The 23,025-nt window shown below is 30.9% G+C and overlaps 2 protein-coding genes across 3 annotated transcripts; both read left to right on the top strand.

Annotated features, from left to right (window-relative positions):
- Window positions 1-10,201: 10,201 nt before the first annotated feature.
- On the top strand, window positions 10,202-12,826 carry LOC114373932 (L-type lectin-domain containing receptor kinase VII.1-like). Its single transcript, XM_028331511.1, has one exon. The coding sequence runs from the start codon at window positions 10,476-10,478 to the stop codon at window positions 12,528-12,530; it is 2,055 nt and encodes a 684-aa protein (XP_028187312.1). The 5' UTR covers window positions 10,202-10,475; the 3' UTR covers window positions 12,531-12,826.
- A 1,258-nt stretch (window positions 12,827-14,084) lies between these two features.
- On the top strand, window positions 14,085-18,514 carry LOC114375255 (3-ketoacyl-CoA synthase 15-like). 2 transcript variants are annotated; one of them, XM_028333029.1, is made up of 3 exons: window positions 14,085-14,159; window positions 16,714-17,311; window positions 17,707-18,514. In XM_028333029.1, exons 1-3 carry the CDS (start codon window positions 14,131-14,133, stop codon window positions 18,256-18,258), a joined length of 1,179 nt encoding a protein of 392 aa, XP_028188830.1. In that variant the 5' UTR covers window positions 14,085-14,130; the 3' UTR covers window positions 18,259-18,514. The 2 variants fall into 2 exon arrangements, with proteins under 2 accessions (XP_028188830.1, XP_028188829.1); XM_028333028.1 differs by lacking the exon at window positions 14,085-14,159 and adding an exon at window positions 15,553-16,399 and having other exon boundaries at window positions 16,727-17,311.
- The last annotated feature ends 4,511 nt before the right edge of the window (window positions 18,515-23,025 follow it).

The raw sequence follows: 23,025 nt of genomic DNA, 5'->3' as shown, positions 1-23,025 counted from the left end.
AATTGTAATTTTGGTCATCTTATTATTTTTCTGCAATTTTGCAGTTTTTGTTTTTTTTTCATAATTTTAATTAGTTAAATTATTTTTATGGTATTTAAATAAATATATTAGATCTGTGGTTCAATTAAAAAAAAAGTTTTATGATTGGATCAAAATTGTGATTTTTTAAATAGAAAAATTAAAATTACAATAGAAAAATTGAAATTACAAAAATTAAAAGAAGGGTCAAAATTGAGAATTAAAAATTATAAAGAGACTAAAATTACAATAAAAAAAAAAAACCATGAAGTTGGAAGATGAAAGGAAGATGAAAAAGGGAGCGTGAAATTTTTTTTGTGAACAATATCATTTTTGTGTAGGTGTTGTATCTCGTTGCAAACATTCCAAAGCAATGTTTTGTGTGAAGCAACTACCCCCTTGCTTTTGCTTGAACGCTGGTTTGAAGGTTGGGAATCGAGAAACGAACATATTATTAAATAAGTTAAACTTAGACCTTATCACTTTAATGAAGTTCAAGCTTAAACATGTCAAAGTGTAACCTATCTTCACCTATTTCTATTTTAAGTTGTGATGAATAATGTCAAGGGTAAGATAATAAGAACAACAATAACAACACTCATGATAATAAATTAATAATAACTTATGTTAATAAACAATTGTAATAGTGATTATACAAATTAAAGTAATAACAATAGTGATGACTTTGATTGGATAGTACATTATGATAATGATAATATGTAGATTTTTTAAGTGATTGAAATGTACCTTGAGAGTATGAGTAATTCATTTTTGTAATTAAAAACTAAAATTTGATGACTTTTTAAATTGAGCTTAAATAATTTCAAGACCGTGTCTAATTAAACTCCACATGAGCCAAACATATTTTATTTTTAAAAATGTATTTAAAAACTAACACTTACACCCACTCCAAAGAAACTCCGATATTTATATTTTTCTTTTCATTTTGTTACATCGTTCGAAGTAAAATGAGTTTTCTTTCAAACTTGTTAGCAACCTAGCATGCATGTAAAATTATTTCAGCTGTATTTTCCAAACATAATCAATCATCAAGATCTGTATACACTATACAAAGTGATGGTCCCATATTTTTAACCCGTTATCTGCTGGTTTCCAATTTAAGTGTGACATTGTTAGAATTATAGAGAGTAATTTTCTCATTTGGTAAAACTTATCGTCAATTTTGTTGCTTCCTTATGCAGAATAGTTTCGTTGTCTTTCGATCCTTTTCTTCAAAACATCACTCATTAACAGCCTAAACACAATGAGAAAATACAACAAATTGATGACACAATTGACACCCGAATTTCTTCCACTAACTTCAGCTGAAAATAACATTTTTTAAAGAAACCAGCCCTTTTGTGTACAAAAATTAAACGATAAAATCAATTCTAGGCAAGTTAGTCATTGATTAAATTTGATTTTACTTAATAACTTAAAGAATATAATTCATGGGAAGGGCGTTGCACATCACCGTCATTTGTTTTGAATTATGTAAGCAGCGCAATTGCTTACTACTAATGGTGTGTATCAATTGATTTATAATTGTTTCAATTTTATTATATATTGTCTTGAGTTGAGTTTGAATTTTAAATATCACCTATAATATCCTATCAGATTGGAGGAGAATTGCCTTCAATAAAAAAATATATCTTTTTTAATTTAATATTATATTACTAATTAAATCATATTTAAATAAAAAGGTCAATTTTTTTAATAATAATACATCTAAAACATTCATCGTATCAAAACTTTATATATATAAATTGTTCTGCTCAATTTTTTAATTAAAATTAAAACATCTAAAATTGAGTTTAAAGATGAGTCCAATCCAATGTATCAATTTTGTTACATTTCAACATAAAATCAACTGTCACTTAATAAAATGATCCAACAAATATATAAACTATATTTCAAGAATTGAGGCAAATGATATGATAATTTTCCTAATAAACTTCCTTTTTACCGCACAATACTTGTACCAAAAGAATACTTTAATAATTCGTTTTCCATACTTTAAATTCTGATTTTCTCATCAGACATTGACACTTTGATAATCAGTTATAATTTATAAATTTGTTTAACATGGTTTTTCATATGTGGAAGAGAACCAGTCCCCACAACCATCGATTCCGATATGAATTTGTCAATTCATTGGATTTATTTATGGAATCATGCATTTCTTGAAGAAGTTGCTTTCCAAGTTTTGTCTGCTTTTGTAATATACAAGCAAGTTGCATACCATGCCATTATTAGACAACCACAAGTATATAGGACACCATAATATCTTATCTTACGTTTAGAATTTGAATAACATAGAAGTTTGCTAATATCTGAATTTCATCTCTAACTTATTAAACACATCTAGCTCCAACCTATTTTAATTTTTCCTTTTTCTCTTTAATTGGCCAGGATTTTCCAACACAATTACGTGAACTAATTACTAATTACTAATTACTAACTATAAGATTCCCTCAGCAAGTACTTAAATGCTCAAACTTTGCTCTTTATTGTAAGAGGACCACTTTTATTTTATTTATTTTTTTCTTCGTAGAGGACCACTTATATACTCAGCTTATGTTAATGTTTTAATTTATTTTGAACACATAAAAAATTGAATGGTGAAAATTGAACCATAGAAAATAAACAAAGCAACAAGCTAGCAACCAGTGCTGCAATCATGAGAAAAATAAAAGATGCATCTGAACCGTAAAAAAAAGAAAGGTGCCTCTGAAACTTATTCTCAGAACTTAATTGGGTCTTATTAATGTGCATGCATACACATATTAAGAATGCTATTATACTAATGACTTTATCGGTGTAAAAATTAACTTTTTACTTTATCGATCAATCATTAAATATTATTAATATGTATCTAATTAAGATTATTATTATTAAAATTAACAAATTTGTCATGTACATGATTTGTAATCTTGCAAAAGTTAACCTAGTAAATATACGCCCTTGAAGCAAAAGGGCAGCCATGAATTACTTCAAGTGATGATTTTTACGCCACGGAAAAAAGTAAAAAGTAAAATGGTTTGTCATATCTTTTTCTTGCTCATCAGTTATGTTTCCCTTATCCAGGATATGTATAAGGTAATCTTTTAATCCTTTTGTCGTACTTATTGCAAATGATAATTTAATATTTAATATTTTAAAAGTATATTCTAACAGTTATTAATGAAGGACTACAATGATTTACAGGCTACTTTATACAAATCTTACTTATTTATCCTTGATAAGTTTTACATTTACGGCATACACAAACTGAGAATCCTATTCTGAAGAGATAATTAAAAATTATTCAGTTAATAACAAATTAACAATCGATACCAAATAATTCCTAACATTCTTTGTTTTCTAAAAGTAAGTACATTAAATTGTCTTGTCTAATAGCAATAAAAATAAAAATGAAGGATCTTATACAACAACAACAACGCCTTATCCTACTAGGTGGGGTCGGCTACATGGATCAACTTCCGCCATAATGTTCTATCAAGTACCATACTTCTATCCAAACCATTAATTTCGAGATCCTTTTTTATAACCATAATGAAGGATCTTATAAAAGTACAATAATTAACATTTTTTTTTTATGCATGCTTTATGCTTAGTCTTTGTCATAACAACCTTCCACTGTTAATAGAGTCACTAATATGAACGTCTGAGTTTCTTTTATAAGTCAACAAGTACTTGGTCTCATTCCCTTTCAAGACATGAAACTTCTGAAAGCATGATAGCTAATAAGAGAAAGACGCAACCCATTTCGAAAGCAACAGCTAAGCATAGTAACCACTTTCTTGCACCAGAATCAAATTATACAAGTTCCAACTATTATTTATATATGTAACGTCTAATCATAGCCCAATTTCTACATTATTAAGTGATTATGAAAACTAACCACCACTCCAGCTAAGCAATGTGATATCTTCGTATCTTCTAATTGTTGAGTGCAATAACAAATTTTGAAACAGAAATAACCACGTACGTACACTCTCTAGTATTTATATATTCAAATTAATACGCTAAATCACTCCTTTCGCCAATCATAATCTGGAATATATGTATTAAATTTATTGATGGATACAATAATAATAGCTATAAATATTTAATATGGGCTACAAGGTTGATGAAGTTGAAAAATCAAACTTAAAATAATAATAAAAAAGAAGTTGAAAAATCAAACTTAGAATTAAAGGAGTGAAGGATTAATTAGGATCTTGATGACAGCTATCGATGATCAATCCCAAACGGCTCCCCTCGACTTTTTACGAGTTTTGATAATTAAACACGTATATTAATATAAGCTTGACATTTGATTCAATTTTTATTCATAGTCAAACGAAATGGCTTTGGCACAACACCGCAGTCCTCAAAGAAGAAGGGCTATGGAATGTTTGGACTTTTTGGAGGGAGAAAATAGGGGATTTTTTTTTTAATCTCTCTTTGTAGTTTGATGTTTTTTTTTATCATATTTCAAAAATTAGTTTCCAGAATGTATTTTTGCACTCCAGAAACAATTAGAAAGAAAAATAAAGATAAAAAAAGAAAAAGCAATTTGGAGCACAAGAAGTGCAAACCCAAACTTCCGAGCCACCAAAAGGGGCAAATATGTTGCTAGTACACTAATACTTCCTTTGGCGTGAGAAGGTAGAAAATTAGTTAAATAAATAGTAAAATTTTGTAAAATTCATATTTTTACTCTCTATTTTAATTTAAAATTTTCATCTCTTTTATTTCCACTCTACCAAATATATACTAAGTTAAATATTAATAATACACTCTTTTGTATATATTTTATTATTGATCAAAATTTATTTAAAATTATAAATATTTTTTAGTCTCACTTTTTGTTAGGACTCTTTCGTACTTTTGTAATTTTTAATTAATTTTAACTAATAATACGTGGCTAGTACTTCTGATAGAAAAAAAAAAAAACTGGAAAAGATGTGAAGACAATAAACAGGATACAGATAAAATAAAATGGGCCTAAGGAAGATTGATAAGACCAGTAGTGAACTATCTAGACCCACCTTGAAAATATAAAGGCCTGGATTTAAAGATGAAGCCCATTAGTTAGGTTTGGGTAAGTAATGGATATCTTTTCGTTCAATCCCGAAGAAAATATTAAACATTGTTATGCCTTTAGCTCCATAATTTAAAATTTTACATCTAATAATAATAAAATTTAAAATTTTCTAGCAATTAAAAGAAACTATAAAATGTGGATGTCGGTGTTACTTTATCTTGGAAGTTGAAAGTACATTTTAGAATCCAGGAAAACTGAGCAAGTGGGACGATGACTCTGGGAATACGGTTTTTAACTTTTAATTAATTAATTAATTAAAGTGGCTGCTGAACACTGTTTATAAGATATTTTTATATTGTTTTCATTTTTGTTTGATATTATGATTATCTGTCTTTGCATCCGACATCAACAACCTACACGTAAGCCTTGCGTAGATACAACTTTTACAGAAAGGGATTGAAAATCTAACTTTATTAGAACTATGTTACGGTTTAAACTACTGTAAAATTAACATTAAATTGTTTTCTATTTTAACAATCTTTCCAATAATGCAACGTGTGTGTCTGTGGTTCTACATTTTCATATATTTATAACATAACCTCTTCCTCTACTTTTCTTATAATTGACACGGTAATTATAAAAAAATTACATATTATTCTTTTATCCATAATTTTTTAATATTCAAAAATTACTTTCAACCTCAAGTCATTCAAACTGAGACATGCAAAAGTATATTGTAGTTATTTGCAACGTCAATTCCAGAGTGTGGTCACGGAAAATCATGGCCACGAGGGGTAGGAAATCAAAATATCAAATCACCGTGCAATATATAAAAAAAATGATTTATATTAGTGACGGTCAAAGAGGATAAAATATTACTGCTACTTTTTTCTTCCCCAACAGAGAAAAGGCTGCAAGAAACAATAATAGCAGTGTGTGTAAGTTTGACCTCCTGAGCCTGGATGACAAACCTCCCAAACAAAAGAAATTGAGGCATTGTGCACTTAATTAAATTAATAATTTTATATTATTTTAAAAATAAAACAATTTATTAGTACAAAATTCTTCTCGACAAAACAAAAAAAAAAACTCAAAAGAAAAATAAATACTAAGATTTGATCTCATGAGTTACAGGGTTGATCCATTAATGTGAAGGGAAAAGAAAAGAGGTAAGAAATTTTGAATTTGATTCTCTAGACTAATAAAAAATTAACAATTAGCCATTAATATTTATTAATAAAAAATTCTCTTAAACTTATAACATTCATTGGATGTATTAATTTCATCATAGTTTTTTATTGATATTCAAGGTAAAATCACTTTTGTATGAAATGTAATGGCAGATTTGTTGTCGTTTGACTCCTTATTATGAAATATAATGCTAGATTTTGTTATCAACCACCCCAGATGATATTTTTCAGGATCTGGCTTTTGGGTCAACTTTATTTTGTTTTGTTTATTTATTAATGATTTGTTTTGTTTATCATGAAAGTAAAAGGAAATGAAGAGAAAGGAAGGAAAGAGACAAAAAAAAGGTGAGAGGATTTTTAAGTTGATTGATACGAGAGAAAATACAAAGGAAAAAAATGGTTGTAACTTTTATTTTTCCTTATTTAGTTGTTAAAAGGTGAAAGAAAATAATAGACATGTACCTAAAATGACATAAATATGCTGCACTAAGAAATGAGGTGTGAGAATCAATCATCAAGATAAAAAAATATATATTTGGAATAACATTTTTTTATACAGAAAAAATTTATTATTATTATTATTATTATTGGGAGAAATAGAAAGAGAGGGTGGTTGAGATTTTTTACAAAAGTACAAGTTTTTTTTTTTTCCTTTCAAAAGATACAAATTTGAATTCTATTGCAGTTACTTAATAGAAGAGTATATAGGAGAAAAAAAAGAAGAAGATGGAATGAATTTTTGTATAAACTAAGATGAGTTCCTTATCAGCATATAATTTATATATGTCCTCTTAAGAGATATTCATCATATTTTTTTTCTTTTAAAAATACTTCTATAAAAACTTACTAAAACAAACTTATACGCATTCAAATGTTTATCGCACTTACACAGGGAAGGAGAGAATAACTTTTTGTAGGCAACTTTTTCTTTATAAATTAAATTTTTTTATTTTTTCTTTCATCTAGGTATATTATTAGTGCATAACTTATTATTGTTGTGTTAAGGATCTAACTCACACGCATAAAAAAATGGATTGTTGTAAATCCAATCTATATTTTTCATTTCTTCACTTTTAAAAGTAGTTTGAAATGGTGAAATTTATTTATTTATTTTCACCTTCATCTTTACCTCAATTATTTATTTCAAAATCTACATTAATAAACACAACATCTCAAAATTAAGTTTACCTAACAAACAATCTCTTGGCTCCCCTTTCAATCGTAAGGTAAAAAAGAAAAAAAAAATCCTCTCCATTATTGGAATTTTTCAATAGGAAAGAATTCAAATTTTCCAATAGGAGAAAAAAATTGTCTCTCACACTAAAAAATTTCAGTACTGAAGAGGGACACAGACTCATTACAAACGTGCTATACTTTGATATTTATAGGTTTTACTTTTTTTAAAAAAGAAACATTAGGTTATATTTTATAAAGAAGATAATTTTTTTTGAAAGACAAAAAGTAGAATAAAGTGTATTAATTCCTCCTGAGGTTGAGGTTTCGTGTAATTATACGAATACATTTTATTTTTAATCATCACAACCAACTCTCTTGTAAGGAATATTAGTGTAATATAAAAGGAAGTGTTAGTGAAATATTTTCAAACATAAAAAAATAATTTATATAAAAATAGAAAAAAGTTATATTATGTGTAATTTGAAAAAAATTAAGGAGATGTCAATGTAAAAGAATGTCTTTTAGTTATGAGTTTAGACACAAACTTCAATGTCAAAAAAATTAAAAAGATGTTTGGATAAGCTTTTATTCTAAAATTACAAAGGACTTATTTTTACTTGTCTTAAAAAATGAGAAGATCCTGTTAAACATGATTTCAACAACAAATCAAATACACTCTAATTTTCACTAGAAGCTCAACATGGAAGAAGATGCCATGAAAGATTGAACAATACATCATGTCACACGAATTTCACTAAATCCTCAATATTTAAGACAATGTGTTGATGCATGATTTTGGGAAGCTTCCCAAATATTATTTTTACTCATCATCAACATCTGAAGTGTTAGTGAAATATTTTCAAACATAAAAAAATAATTTGTATAAAAATAGAAAAAAGTTATATTATGTGTAATTTGAAAAAAATTAAGGAGATGTCAATGTAAAAGAATGTATTTGAGTTATGAGTTTAGACACAAACTTCAATGTAAAAAAAAAATAAAAAGATGTTTGGATAAGCTTTTATTCTAAAACTATAAAGGACTTATTTTTACTTGTCTTAAAAAATGAGAAGATCCAGTTAAACATGATTCCAACAAAAAATCAAATATACTCTAATTTTCACTAGAAGCTCAACATGGAAGAAGATGCCATGAAAGATTGAACAATACATCATGTCATAGGAATTTCACTAAATCCTCAATATTTAAGACAATGTGTTGATGCATGATTTTGGGAAGCTTCCCAAATATTATTTTTACTCATCATCAACATTTGAAAGGTCCGAACAATGATAATGATTTATATGTGGGCTATAACTAAATTTGTTTTCCGATAGGCCCATTCTAGCTATTACTCAACACCTCAAATCATTTTTTTTATAGAAAAAAAAGTTATGCATTAGTGCAAAAAAATTTATATATTAATTCAATCACAATTTATCATTATGATAAGTATTTTAACTTTTAAAATAATTATCTTAAAATAATTCAAATGATAATTTATGAATAAATAATATTTTACAATATTAATACGTGCATATTAAATTCTTTTTTTACTATGCAAACGCCTCAAATCATTAATAGTAGGTCTCATTTCTCCCTTATCTCTTTATAACAAAATGTTGTCTAGATATACTTACACAAGTGAGAAAGAAGTAATTTTGAATTGATAATTAATTAACTCATCTATATTATTTTTTCTTTCCATCCATACTGAAATTAAAGGTCTTTTTATATCCATATCTTAACCAGTAATCCCAATTGGTATTATAATATCTATCCATTGTCGTCATTGCTACAAAAAAAACCAAACTTTGCGGTTTATTTTATCGTTCTTAATTCCTATAGTCCCATATGGCGAGACGGGTATAGTGAAGGGAAAGTGACCGCCGTAGAAGGAGACATTTATCATTTATGAATTGGCGTATGAACGCAGAAGCATTCAAGCTACAGAGTTTTTTTATTACTCATCCACACTTATTTTTAGCGTAAAAAAATCGTTGCATTTCCATTTTCCAAATTCCTATATTATTTTTCGTTGCCGGCATGCCGCTGTCTTGTGTAGTTAATTTCACGAAACATAGATGTCATGCTACATCGTTTCATATGCCACCAAAAAAGGAAGTTCGCAGGTTCCTTTTGACCAACGAAGCTTTGGCATTTTATGTTTTATAAAAATGTATTGATTAGATTTGACCTCCTTATTATTTCCATACACTCAAATAACCAAGTAATATAGTTTTTAAATCTTGATTATTCTCACTCTCGTAATTTTTTTTTATTTAAATTAAATTCAAATATATCTAAAACAAAACAAAAATCTCACCTCTCCTCTTCTCAATTTGATACATTACTTGAACGTTGAATCACAATAAAGAAAATATATTAATAATTAATATTTATCGATTAAAAAGTAATAAAAAAGACATTAAATTTGATCGACGAGTTAATATACTACATAAACAAAATACAGAAAACAAATGTATATAGGTTGTAGTACGTATGTATTTGTTTTTAAGTAGAGTGAATAGTGATATATGTCATATAGTGTGCCTGAAATCAATATATTTTCTTTTCAAACTTAAATTCTTTCAATAATCAATAGCCTCTGATCAAGAAGATTCGTTGGCATAAAGTTATCGCATATGGTTGTTTTTCATTTGATTTTGTCTATAGAAGAAATAATCGATTACGTTTTAAGACTGATTCAGTCAGACTTTATAAAATATTTTATATGTCCAATATAGAGTAATGATATATCTTTGGAAGTAGTAGAAGAATTAGGATTTAGAATTACTCATCTGTCAATATAAACAACATTACTTAACGCCTAAATGGTGATCAAGGAGTTCAAATAGTTGACTCACGAAATTTCCAATGCCACCATTTTTCATCCAATATTTCCAATCCCACCATTTTTCCTACATTCTCAAGTCTTTCTCACTCTCACCTGCTTCAGTTTAAGTGTTAAAACTTAAAACTCTTTCATCCTTTGTACTTAATCATTCTTCTATTTACCCATACATGACACACCCCTCTGTTTGTTCTCTGCTAAAGACATGATCAGACACAAGCACACACACCATCTTCCATCAATTCTTCTCTCAATTCTCTTTCTTTTCAACTCAACATGTGCCATAGATTTCGTCTTCAACGGCTTCAACTCCTCTGAAGTGTTGCTCTTTGGCAACGCCACCGTCGATTCTCGAATTCTAACACTCACCCACCAGCAAAGATTCTCCGTCGGTCGTGCCTTGTACAACAAAAAAATCCCCACCAAGAAACCAAACTCTTCTCGCGTGTATCCTTTCTCCACCTCTTTCATCTTTGCCATGGCACCGTTTGAAGACACTCTTCCGGGGCACGGCTTAGTTTTCATCTTCACCCCTGTCACTGGCATCCAAGGCACAAGTTCAGCCCAACACCTTGGTCTGTTCAACCTCACCAACAACGGCAACTCAAGTAATCACGTGTTCGGTGTTGAGTTCGACGTGTTCCAGAACCAAGAGTTCGATGACATCGACGCCAACCATGTTGGGATTGACATAAACTCTCTTAAATCTTATGTTTCCCATGATGCTGGATATTGGCCAGATGGCGCTGACAAATCCTTTAAGGAGTTGACGCTTAACAGTGGTGAGAATTACCAAGTTTGGATTGACTATGAAGATTCTTGGATTAATGTTACCATGGCACCGGTGGGTATGAAAAGGCCTAGTAGGCCTTTGTTGAATGTTTCTCTCAACTTATCTCAGGTTTTTGAGGATGAAATGTTTGTTGGGTTTACTAGTGCCACTGGCCAATTAGTTGAGAGTCATAAGATTTTGGGGTGGAGTTTCAGTAATGAGAAATTTTCATTAAGTGATGAACTTATTACTACCGGGTTACCATCTTTTGTTCTTCCAAAAGATTCAATTTTTAAGTCCAAGGGGTTTGTTGCAGGGTTTACTGTTGGAGTTTTCTTTGTTATTTGTCTCCTTGTTTTGTTGGCACTGTTTTTGATTCAGAGAAAGCGTGAGAAAGAAAGGAAGAGGATGGAAATGGAAGACTGGGAGTTGGAGTATTGGCCACACAGAATGACATATGAAGAAATTGAGGCAGCAACAAAGGGGTTCTCTGAGGAGAATGTGATTGGGGTTGGTGGGAATGGGAAAGTCTACAAGGGTGTTCTACGAGGAGGGGTGGAGGTTGCTGTGAAGCGCATTTCTCATGAAAATGATGGTTTGCGAGAGTTTCTTGCTGAAGTTTCAAGTCTTGGGAGACTGAAGCAAAGGAATCTGGTGGGGTTGAGAGGTTGGTGCAAGAAAGATGTTGGGAATTTCTTGTTAATTTATGACTACATGGAAAATGGGAGCTTGGACAAGAGGGTGTTTGATTGTGATGAGAGCAAGATGTTAAGTTATGAAGACAGGATAAGGATTCTAAAAGATGTGGCTTTTGCAGTGTTGTACTTGCATGAGGGGTGGGAAGATAAGGTTGTGCACAGGGACATCAAGGCCAGTAATGTTCTACTTGATAAGGATATGAATGGAAGGCTCGGAGATTTTGGGTTAGCCAGAATGCATAGCCATGGTCAAGTTGCTAGCACCACAAAATTGGTTGGAACAGTGGGGTACATGGCCCCTGAAGTTTTTAAGACTGGAAGAGCTTCCACTCAGACAGATGTTTACATGTTTGGAATCTTGATTTTGGAGGTCTTGTGTGGAAGGAGACCTTTAGAAGAAGGTAAGCCACCTTTGGTGGAGTGGATTTGGCAACTAATGGTACAAGGGCAAGTTGAGTGTGCACTGGATGAAAGGCTAAGGGCTAAGGGAGAGTTCAATGTGCAAGAAATGGAGAGGGTAATGCACTTGGGTTTGTTGTGTGCCTACCCTGAACCAAAGACCAGACCCACAATGAGACAAGTGGTGAATGTTTTAGAGGGGAAGAATGAGGTAGAGGACTCAGAAATTGAGAATATGGATACCTATTTGCTCCAACAGTTAAAATCAAGGGACATATTGTCTGAATATTCTCAGTATTTTAGCTATACGTCACACCCAACTTTCCAAGATATTCGTCTCTCTTCCTCAATGTCTCTTACATGGTCCGAATCTGTAGTTGAGGGTAGGTGAACTTGTGTCATGAATGACAACATAGAATTTGGATTCATTTTCTGGCAGCAGGAGTTGGATTTGGTGCTAGCGGAGACTGTGAGGCCAAAGCGCATGCATCATTTAGCAAATTCATTTATCATCTTATCGGATTGGTTTGGAAGAAGAAATATATTTTTCTTTTTTACAATTCAACTTATACACAGTCCAATTTTATAGTTTTGAATTTTTTGTTGTACAGAATGTACCATTATAGATTTTGATCTGATATATTATGCTTGATTAGCTCTATTGTATAAATTATTGCTTTGACAGAACTCTAGGCCAAACCAAACTCTACCCTGATTTTATAATTCACGACACTATTATAGAAGGAATCTGCCAGTTAATTTCCCAAGAGCCATCATAAGAACTTTTAGCTTTTTGGTTAACGTGAGGAAGCAAAATAAGAAGATTGATTATCGTTAGGTGGGAATTTTGGCAGCAGTCGCTGAATCTGCACCTAATAAGCAAAGCTATATTGACATCACCAAGAAACGAGTGGCATTTTTTCACTTGTAAGCTGTGAGAACTTAAATCAGAAGAATGTAGTTATTTGTCAACAAGCTTGCGGCGTCCATGATCCTAGCTTGCCATACCATCAACTAAGGCTATAATTTCAAGTCTCTTTAACTACAATTACAGCCATATTAGTCACATTCATTTGCAATCTTCTAGTAGAGTAGTAAAAATCACAATGAAATTATAACCTGACTCCAATTTAAAACTTTACCATCAAAATCGATCTATGGTCTAGTGGTAGAATAGAAAAGTGCTGCCAGCTGGAACCTGGTGCATTAATTCTGCGTGATAGCCCACCCGCCAACAATTTGGTTCTTTCTTCTATTTTTTTAAGGAAACACTCCATCAAAAATTGAAGATAAGATAACACGTTTAATGTTTTCATTCATGACACTGCCCACTGAATCATGAGATCTGAGTCAACTGACACAGCAAAACCACGAGAGTTAAATTATGAGATGACAAAAATCACGTCTCGTGTTATAGCTTGGTTTCCGCCGAATCAAGTGAACCATTAGTGTAGCATACTGTTAGACGTTAGTTTTACGAGTTGAACGACCAAATTTTCCATCCCAAGTGATCCAGTTTTCATTTATTATGGGACATTATCGAACCAGTACTTTTTAGATTTTGGGAAACGTATGATCCGGTGATACTTTTTCCATAATACTTGCCAAAGATTGCCGGTGGATGAATTTAAATGATTTCATTGTGAACTCTTAAGTCTTAACTGATCAAATGTTTAGAAATATGAATTGTCTGCGAACAATTTATTATGAATAGAACTACTCACTAATTTTGTTTATAAATTATAAGAAAGGAATAAACTCTTGTGGTACATCTAAGAGGATTCTGCCTGTTCCATTGGCTTGGCAGTGACGTTTCTAAACAAGTGCATACACAGTAGGAATATAAAAAAATTAGAGGGAGGTGGTGCGGTCCACGCGCTTTGACAAATAAAAATCCATATTTATTGAATTGGTTTTGGAGTTGGACAACTGAAAGCAGCATTCAGCTAAAATAGCAGAAAGGAAGAGGTAAACAAAGGGCGGAAAAGGCAATGCATCTAGCCCCCAAGAATAGGGTTAGGTTGGTTTTTTTAAATGCTCTATTTCATTGTAATTCCCCTTGCCATTGGTACATGTCAATTTTGAGATATTTGTTATTATTATTATTTAACTATATTGAATGTTTATTTACCTAATAATGATATTTTAGATGAATTTTATATTTTTGGACTTTATTAAACTTAAATGCAAATCTTGATTAATTTTTTAATTTTATTTCATTTTGACATTTTGTTCTAATTTAGGACATGACTTAGGTTCTAGTGATTTGATTGAAGTGATCTTGGGGTCTACGAAAAACTCAAATAAAGATCTATACTTTTCATGCAGAGGTTCTGAGTGGATACAATGTGGAATGTGAATGAATTTGTGTTTGAAGTTGTAAACGACGTTCTACCTAGGCAACCTGATACGTGTGTAGTGTTTTAAGCATATCTTGAATTGTAAAGGTTGAAATGAAATGGGACAAGTTCCAAAATTTTAAGGATAAACTTCTCCACAACTTTTATGAAGACACCTAAAGTCAATTCAGTCATTTGGAGGGACAAACTATTTGATAGCAGCGATGCACAATATTGAGCCTGTATCTCGACTAGTCTTTATTTATGTCATTAATTTTGTGTGTGTACGTCTTCTTGTCTTTTGGGATTACTTTTGTTTTAGGTTTTTTAAGATGAAAATAGGGAGGCCAAAAGAGAATGGTATCCCAGTGACTTGGCTGAAGTTGAAAGGATATAAGGGTAATTTTGGTGTAGATTAGAGGCAGAGATTGAACTGAAGTGTATTTCGCATGAAATATTATGGGGTTAAAATCATGGTTGAATTACATAGTACAGTATATCGGAGTATGTGAATAAGATGGGACTGAGAAGTTGGGTGCGCAAGAACAGCTGAATTGCTGATTTTATGAAAGAAGGTCTACTCTTGATTATTAATTACTAGCCATGTTTCTGTTAAGAGGGAAAACCAAATACATATGTAAATATCAACCATGTATGTCTACTCGCCTCATCAAATCAAAATCTCCAAAAAAATGGTCTGGATTTTTAATGGTAATTCAGTTTCTTGTCATCTCCATCATCGATGATGCCACATTATTTTTAAGCTTTGGCATTTTAGGCTTGTCTTTGGTCGCTGGTCTTATATTAAAAACTTCCATGCTTTTGTTTGTTCTCTCTGATTTCAAAGATAGGATTAGATTACAAATAATAGGCTGAACTTTTTTAGGTAGTCAATTACGTATGTCATAAAAAGAAACCATATTAATTTAATTAAATCCTTATCTTCACAACAGGTTATTATGAACTTAATATCTAAATCCTGTTCTGCTATAATTTTAATTGTCTTACTTTTTCATTGTATTAATAACCAGTAAGTATTAAATAGTTTCATTTAAAAATTTTCAATTTCTCATTTTCTTCTACCATATATACCCCAGAGAGCCTTATGGTTTATGACTTTATGTTACACAAATTTTTGCTTCCCGAGGAAGGAAATTGCTAAAGGGAATTTTTGTTATTGAAAAAGAGGATGGAAATTGACATGCTCCTCTTGCATGCAATTTCAATGGGGCTGTAAATCTGCTGCTCAAACGCATTCATGCAAAATGTACCTATTCAGTTTGCATTCTCCTTAAAATCCTTAGCATCATTTACCATGCCAAGCAGCAAGTGTTTCTCCAACTGAGGACACTAATTCCTATATATTTATATCGCATCAAGCTTCTTTGCCTTTCAATAATTTTCTATTTACTTTTTGCACATCTATCCAGCTGCATTAGCTTACTAAAATCCTCCACATATTTGCTTTTTTCCACCATTTTTTTCTTCATTCAACACACTCAGCCTATTGTAACACAATTCTTCCCCCATGTCAAAAGACAGGGAGGAGTTTTCCACCGAGATTGTGCAGAGAGGTGTTGAGAACTCTGGCCCAAATGCTGGCTTTCTTTCTTTCTCTGTGAAAGTGAAGCCTAGACTGCCAGATTTCCTTAGTTCAGTTAATCTAAAATATGTGAAATTGGGTTATGGCTACCTCATTAGCCATCGCTTGTACTTGTTGCTGGCACCACCTCTCCTTGCAGCCTTCATTGCTCGTATTGGAAAGTTCACTTGGCAAGACCTCTATGAGAAATATGGTTTCATTGAGATTCTATTTATATCAGGACTTTTGGGCCTAATGCTATATTTTTATATTGACTTAACACCCGGCTCTACCTATTTGCTTGATTTCTCATGTTTTCGCCCTTCAGATGAATGCAAGGTAAAAACAAACACACTTTTTTCTTAACTAGTAGTTACTCTTCACATACCACACAAGAGTGTGGATGAGTTTTAACTTTTATGTCATCTTTAGTCTATCATCGTTGTTTAGTTTTTGAGTAAGTTGAGTATGCATTTATAATTTTATAATTTAACTACAAACTGTTGTGTATAATATGTTTGTTAACTTTACAATAACTACCTTAAAAGTCACACTAACATATATACAAACCTGAACTTAGTCTTTTGGCAATATGCTTGAGGGGGTAAACTTATTTATTCATACATTCAATGTTGGCATGTATTCAATAATAGGGCATTTATGCAGATCTCTAAGGCAGAGTTCATTGAGTTAGCCAAAAAATCTGGGAATTTCAATGATACTGCCATTGAGTTTCAAGAACGAGTTCTTAAGAAATCTGGCATTGGCGATGAGACCTACCTGCCAAAAAGAGTTTTTCACCCTGGTTACAGAAACTCACTGAATGATGGCAGACAAGAGGTATCCATGGTGATGTTTGGGGCAATTAAGGACCTTCTTGCTGCCACAAAAGTGAAACCAAAAGATATCAGAATCCTGATAGTAAACTGTGGAATACTAAACACCACCCCATCACTCTCATCAATGATAGTAAACCATTTCAAGCTTAGGCATGACATCCATAGCTTCAACCTTGGTGGGATGGGTTGTGCTGCTGGAATTACAGCTATTGATCTTGCTAAAGACCTTCTGGATGCTTATCCAAGAACTTATGCACTTGTAGTTAGCACAGAAGCTGTAAGCTCAACATGGTACAGTGGCAATGATATTGGCATGCTGCTTCCCAATTGCTTCTTCAGAATGGGAGCTGCAGCCATCATGCTCTCAAACTTTCACCTAGATAGATGGTGCGCCAAGTATGAACTCAAACAGGTATTTCTCGATAGAATTTGACTCCTCTAAAGTGAAATGAGAAAGCAATTATATATTTACTGTACTACATACTCCAATTTAAAGGAAAAAAACTTATAAGCAGTTCTTTATGTTGCTATTATCTAATTAGAATAGGAGTTTTATCTTACTAATCTATGTAATGTAGGTTTACATTAAAGCTTAACATAGATTATCAAAGTAAAACTTCAGTTCTGATTAGACAACAATACAAAAAGCACTACTGTGTATAATTTTTGTCCATAAAGAGTGGATACACCTCTACTATGTTACTTTACACATGTACCTCTTCATGACATTATAACTTTTGTTTTCTAAGAGATCAATTTTAGGATCTCTATCTTAATGCTTTGAGCTATGACTAATGCATGTGGCAGCTGGTCCGAACTCACAAAGGGATGAACAACAGAAGCTACAAAAGCATACATCAAAGGGAAGATAGTGAAGGGAGGAAGGGCATTTCTGTGAGTAAAGATGTAATTGAAGTTGGAGGCCATGCACTAAAGGCCAACATCACCACACTAGGTCCACTAGTGCTACCCGTTTCAGAGCAGCTTCACTTCTTCACCAACTTGATCTTCAAGAAAAGGAAAACAAAGCCATACATTCCTGATTACAAGCTGGCGTTCGAGCACATGTGCATTCTGGCAACGAGCAAGAAAGTGCTGGATGAGATTCAGAAGAACTTGGAGCTCACAGAGGAATACATGGAAGCATCAAGGAAGACATTGGAGCGATTTGGCAACACATCAAGCAGCAGCATTTGGTATGAACTGGCTTATCTTGAGTTGAACTCAAGGATCAAAAGGGGTGATCGGGTTTGCCAAATAGCTCTTGGGGCAGGGTTCATGTGTAACAGTGTTGTGTGGAAGGCTCTTAGGAATGTTGGGAGACCCAAGCAGAGTCCTTGGATTGAGGATGATAGCTGAACTAGTAGTAGCAGCTACATAACTCGATTGCATGCTGCCTTAGGTCCATATTATGTACAATGGAAAAAGACATAAATTTAAATAAATTAAAACAAAAGGAGAAACATTAGGACTTGATTGAGAAAGATCACCATGGTTTAAACTTTAGAAGGGCCACGTGTTCATCAAGATCAAGAGGAGTATTAATTAGGAGATTGGAAAATTTAATTTTACAAAATATTTTGAAGAATAAAACGCTGGAAGCTAGTTCTCGAAATTTCTACCAGAATTGGCTTATCATGACCTCATACAAAATCAAAATATTTTACTAATTTTAGTATTAAATTAGTTGTTCTCACCAAGAATTTTTTTTGCTTTAGCAGCCTGTTCCTGAAAAAACGAGGGCAGTCTCAATTGTGGTGTTAGTGAAAGAAAGGCTTCAAACTAAAGAACAAAAATTTAAAATACAATTGGAAGAGGAAATCACACCGTTTTGGTCTTTGAAATTGTAACACCTTCTCAACTTAGTCCCTGAAATTAACGAAACATTTTTTAAAAAAAAATCTCTGAAATTGGGTTGCATTAGTCATGTAGAACCAAAATGTCACGACCATTTGTTAACACTCTTAAGTCTTAACCGTGCTGAATTGACACATTCAGACTCAGTGCTGAGAAATCTTTATCTTCCACTGTCAGAGGAGGAATGGCGTTACCTTCTGAACGGAAAACTTGGTCCAGCAATTTCAACACTGTATTTGGTTCAAGTCTCATACATATCCTACATTTTACCTTCAGTTGGGGGACAATGAAGTAGTTGCTTCATTGCACAATTGCAAACACTTTGATTTTTTCACATTTGTAGAATTTACATGGGCTAAATGCATGTTTGGTTTCCAGTTGAAATTACTGTAATGCACGTTTTAACGTAGATCTAATGGAAAAAAATAAAATAAAAGTAAAAGGAAGGGTCTTGATCCTTTGATTTTGTCATCGGATTTCCAAGCATGCACTGAGTTGCAGTTAGAAAGGAAACCCACCCTTGTTTTAATCATGGAAATTAAAGACTTCTCAACAATGAGAGTAGTATTTGAAAAATGTCTCTAATATCGCCGGAACGGTTTGAGTCGGCCCCTCCTGAGATGTTGGCCAAACGATCCAATACTTGATGATGAACGTAAGATATAATGAAATATAAGGCAAAAAATATACAAAGTTGGGATATTATTAAATACTTTTTTACTTTAACTTTTTATTAGTTGAATTATGCAATATCTTATAATTTTATCTATTAAATATTTTATTTTATTTTTAATTAGACAGATTTAATTAACTTTTAATGGGGTGTTATATTTAAAATGATAAATTATTATATGATTAAATTATCATCTTCGCTTAACTGATAAATATATATATATATATATATATATATATATATATATATATATATATATATATATATATATATATATATATATTAATAAACAAAGTACAGTTAAAATATAATAATATATATATAATGCTTTAATTAATAAACTAAAACATTAAATGACTTTTTCCTGCATTTAGACCCTGAGTACACATCAGTGACAGTGTCAATGGTTAATACCAATGTTACACGTGTAATGTCCTAAAAAAACGTGTAATGTCATTAATTGTGAATACTAATCATTCTAGAGTCAACTAACAACAATGAGTAGTGAAGTAATGAATAGTCAAAATTTTGAAAATAAAAGGCAAAAATACATTAACAAAAGAGTTACAAAATTCAGAAAACCATGGAAATAAAGGTAGAAAATATACTACTATTAACTAGCATATTAAGTCATTATTTTATTATGCAAGTGCTTATGAGAACAACGCCAGCCGAGGCCCAAATAAGAACAACAATTCCTCTATCCTCATCTAATTTTTAATATCGTAAAAGATCTAAACAGATATTTATAAAAAAAATTGGAAATGATTAGAACTGTGGGGTAGTGTTAGGAGAATGGATATAATCACAAAGTTTTGTTTTATTCTATTTTCTTCGACTTTACCATTTTTAATGAAATTAAAATGTACTGCATTTTGATTTTTCAAGATTTGTTTTGTTTTATTTTTAAAATACCCCAAACATAAATAATAAATTAGGAGTTAATGTATTATAGTCTACTATAATTATCTTTGTGTACACCAAACACTGCATGAGATATCTATCTTCTGGATATCGCATTCAAAATCATGCATTATTATTATTATTATTATTATTATTATTATATACAACGGTGGAATCATTCACATGCATTCTTAATTTTGCTGATTCTTTCCTTACGCAGGTTCAATTGCACAAGACAAGCTACGATCGAAGCCGACCAAATTTAGTATCAAAGTGGATATGTTCTTCAGTTATTGAGCTCATGACCTTATACGAAAAAAAATATTGAACTCGTGAAAACGTCTCATATCTACTATTGGTTGCATTTTTATCTAAACTAGTAAAAAAAAAAAGCACTCGATGCCTAGATTTGAAAATTAATTATATATGTAATTGGGTATAACTTATTTTAAAAAAATATAACTGTCCTTAAAAGTTAAAATAAAATATTATAGTAATTTATAATAATTGAGAATAAAAATATTCAGAAGAGATACGACACCAAATGAAAATACTTCTTTTATAATAGTTATAGATAATGATTGCTTTTATTTCATTATTTGAATTTGGATGATATTTTTTTAAGTATTTTATATTATTTTTAATTGGAATTATAAGAAAAATTATACAAAATACACCAATTAGCATACTTAATTATATAAGAAGGATTGATTCTCTTAAATAAAATTAATTAAATGTCATAAAGATTGAATGGATTTTTATAGAATAATGTTAATAATTTCGATAATATTATTTAAGATAACAAATATTTCAACAAAGATTGAATGAAATTGAAAAGAAAATGTTAAACAAATCAATTATAATAATTGAACGAATAATTTTGTACCCTTATATATAAGCTTGAAAGAAAAAATGTTAATAAAATGTTTTATTTTTTTTGTCAAAAAATATTATTAATTTTAAAAAGGTCTCATCTTAAGATTTGCTTTAAATAAAAAAAATTTTAGAGGAAGTCTAAACCTCTTGTGTATATAATTCACTCTTTAAATAATACATCGACTAATTACTAAATAAAAGAATTTATAAGAAAAAGTAGGGCCAGAAAAACTCGTGAACTTAAAAAGACAATTATTGTCTAGCTATAAATACGATTCTACTTTTAAGTCTCTTCTAAGATAAGGGAAATATACTTTAAAAGATAAAGTATATATATATATTTCAAAATTTATTATAATTGTACTTAATCTTTATCATAAATGTACTCTCTTTTTTTTTAATTCACGGTCAAAATTTGCTTTCACCTCACCTACCCAACGGCCAACATTAATCACTATCAAATACAAATCTCTCGCTTTCTGATAACGAATTAACAACCTAATGACTGGAATGATCCTCTCATTCTGTGTATCAATTATCTGTTAGGTTGCATTGCATTACATGTGTCTGCAAAGTTCAAACTACATAGACTGTCTTCATTGCTATTGCCAGCCTAGATACGCCAAAAGTAGCACAGCACAACATTATGTGCACCTAAATATGGGTAATTTGTCAGACTAATCTCTCCATAACTATAAATCGGACAATCAATACCGATTATGGCACTTGATTTAGTTTCATAACTAGATTAATGATCAAACTGCCTTGTTATAGTCTCAAATATGATTCAAAAATCATGCATGTCCTGCTAGACTGACTGAAACTTATGTTAATAGCTGATGTTCTAAGAACCTTATTTATCAGGTACAACTAGGTTCTTAGTTGCTTTCTTTCTGTTATTGTATTTCCACAGCATAAAAAAATCACGCTTGCCAATAAAAAAATAACATTTTTTTCATATTTAATAAAAAATGAAATCATTCATTCGATCGAAAAGAATTTTTAGAATATTTATGTGAGAATAAAAGTTAAAAAAGATTTATTCCTACTTTCATAGACAGAAATAAATAGAAAAAGTCCGTGTAAATAATTTGTAAATCTTCTAAATTACTTACATTTTTTTAATTCTATAAATTGTCTATTTTTAGTTCCGCTATACTGTGAACCACGGTCACAACTCACAATCATCATAATTCACAACTACTATTGGGGTCCTTATTATTGCTATTGTTAGGACCACCACAATATGAGCTATCACCACTTCAATAACTCATGTATATATATTTTTTTTAAAAAAAAACAAGGCCATAAAATTTTCATGTAAGTGATTTCAACAAGGCTAACACTTCAATACACTAGATATTTGTCCCGACAAAAGATAATTAGATGGGTTGCTTGTTCTGTCTAATCTAATGCGTTGGAGGCAAGTCTCAATTAAAAGTTGAATATAATGTGTTAAAGGATACAAGTCATTGATGACCGCAAGATAACTAATATGATAAGTTGATCACATAAATTAAAGCCATCATACTTGAAAGTCATTGATGACCGCAAGTATTTGGCTGTTAAGACAAGAATTTAACAAATTATCATGTCACATGTATATATAATTTTTATTTATTTATTATTAGTACTTAAATGAAAGAGTCGTAAATAACCTGATTTAAAAAACAAAAGTTAAAGAATTGAATTGGCAAAAGAATATTAAAAATAACATTTTTTCTGATGTATTTATATGGATATTGAAGAAAAATTAATACATTCTACTAGATATTTCCAATTACTTATGGAATGAGTTTTTTTTTTCTAGACATAAT

The sequence above is a fragment of the Glycine soja genome, chromosome 11 (genome assembly GCF_004193775.1).
Source record: "Glycine soja cultivar W05 chromosome 11, ASM419377v2, whole genome shotgun sequence".
NCBI lineage: Eukaryota > Viridiplantae > Streptophyta > Magnoliopsida > Fabales > Fabaceae > Glycine > Glycine soja.
This window is presented reverse-complemented; position numbering and strand designations above follow the sequence as displayed.

Coding starts and splice junctions, on each gene's coding strand:
- LOC114373932 (XM_028331511.1), top strand. CDS start 10,476: ATGATCAGACACAAGCACACACACCATCTTCCATCAATTCTTCTCTCA.
- LOC114375255 (XM_028333028.1), top strand. CDS start 16,007: ATGTCAAAAGACAGGGAGGAGTTTTCCACCGAGATTGTGCAGAGAGGT. Junction 16,400..16,726: donor GCCCTTCAGATGAATGCAAG/GTAAAAACAAAC, acceptor GCATTTATGCAG/ATCTCTAAGGCAGAGTTCAT. Junction 17,312..17,706: donor CCAAGTATGAACTCAAACAG/GTATTTCTCGAT, acceptor TGCATGTGGCAG/CTGGTCCGAACTCACAAAGG.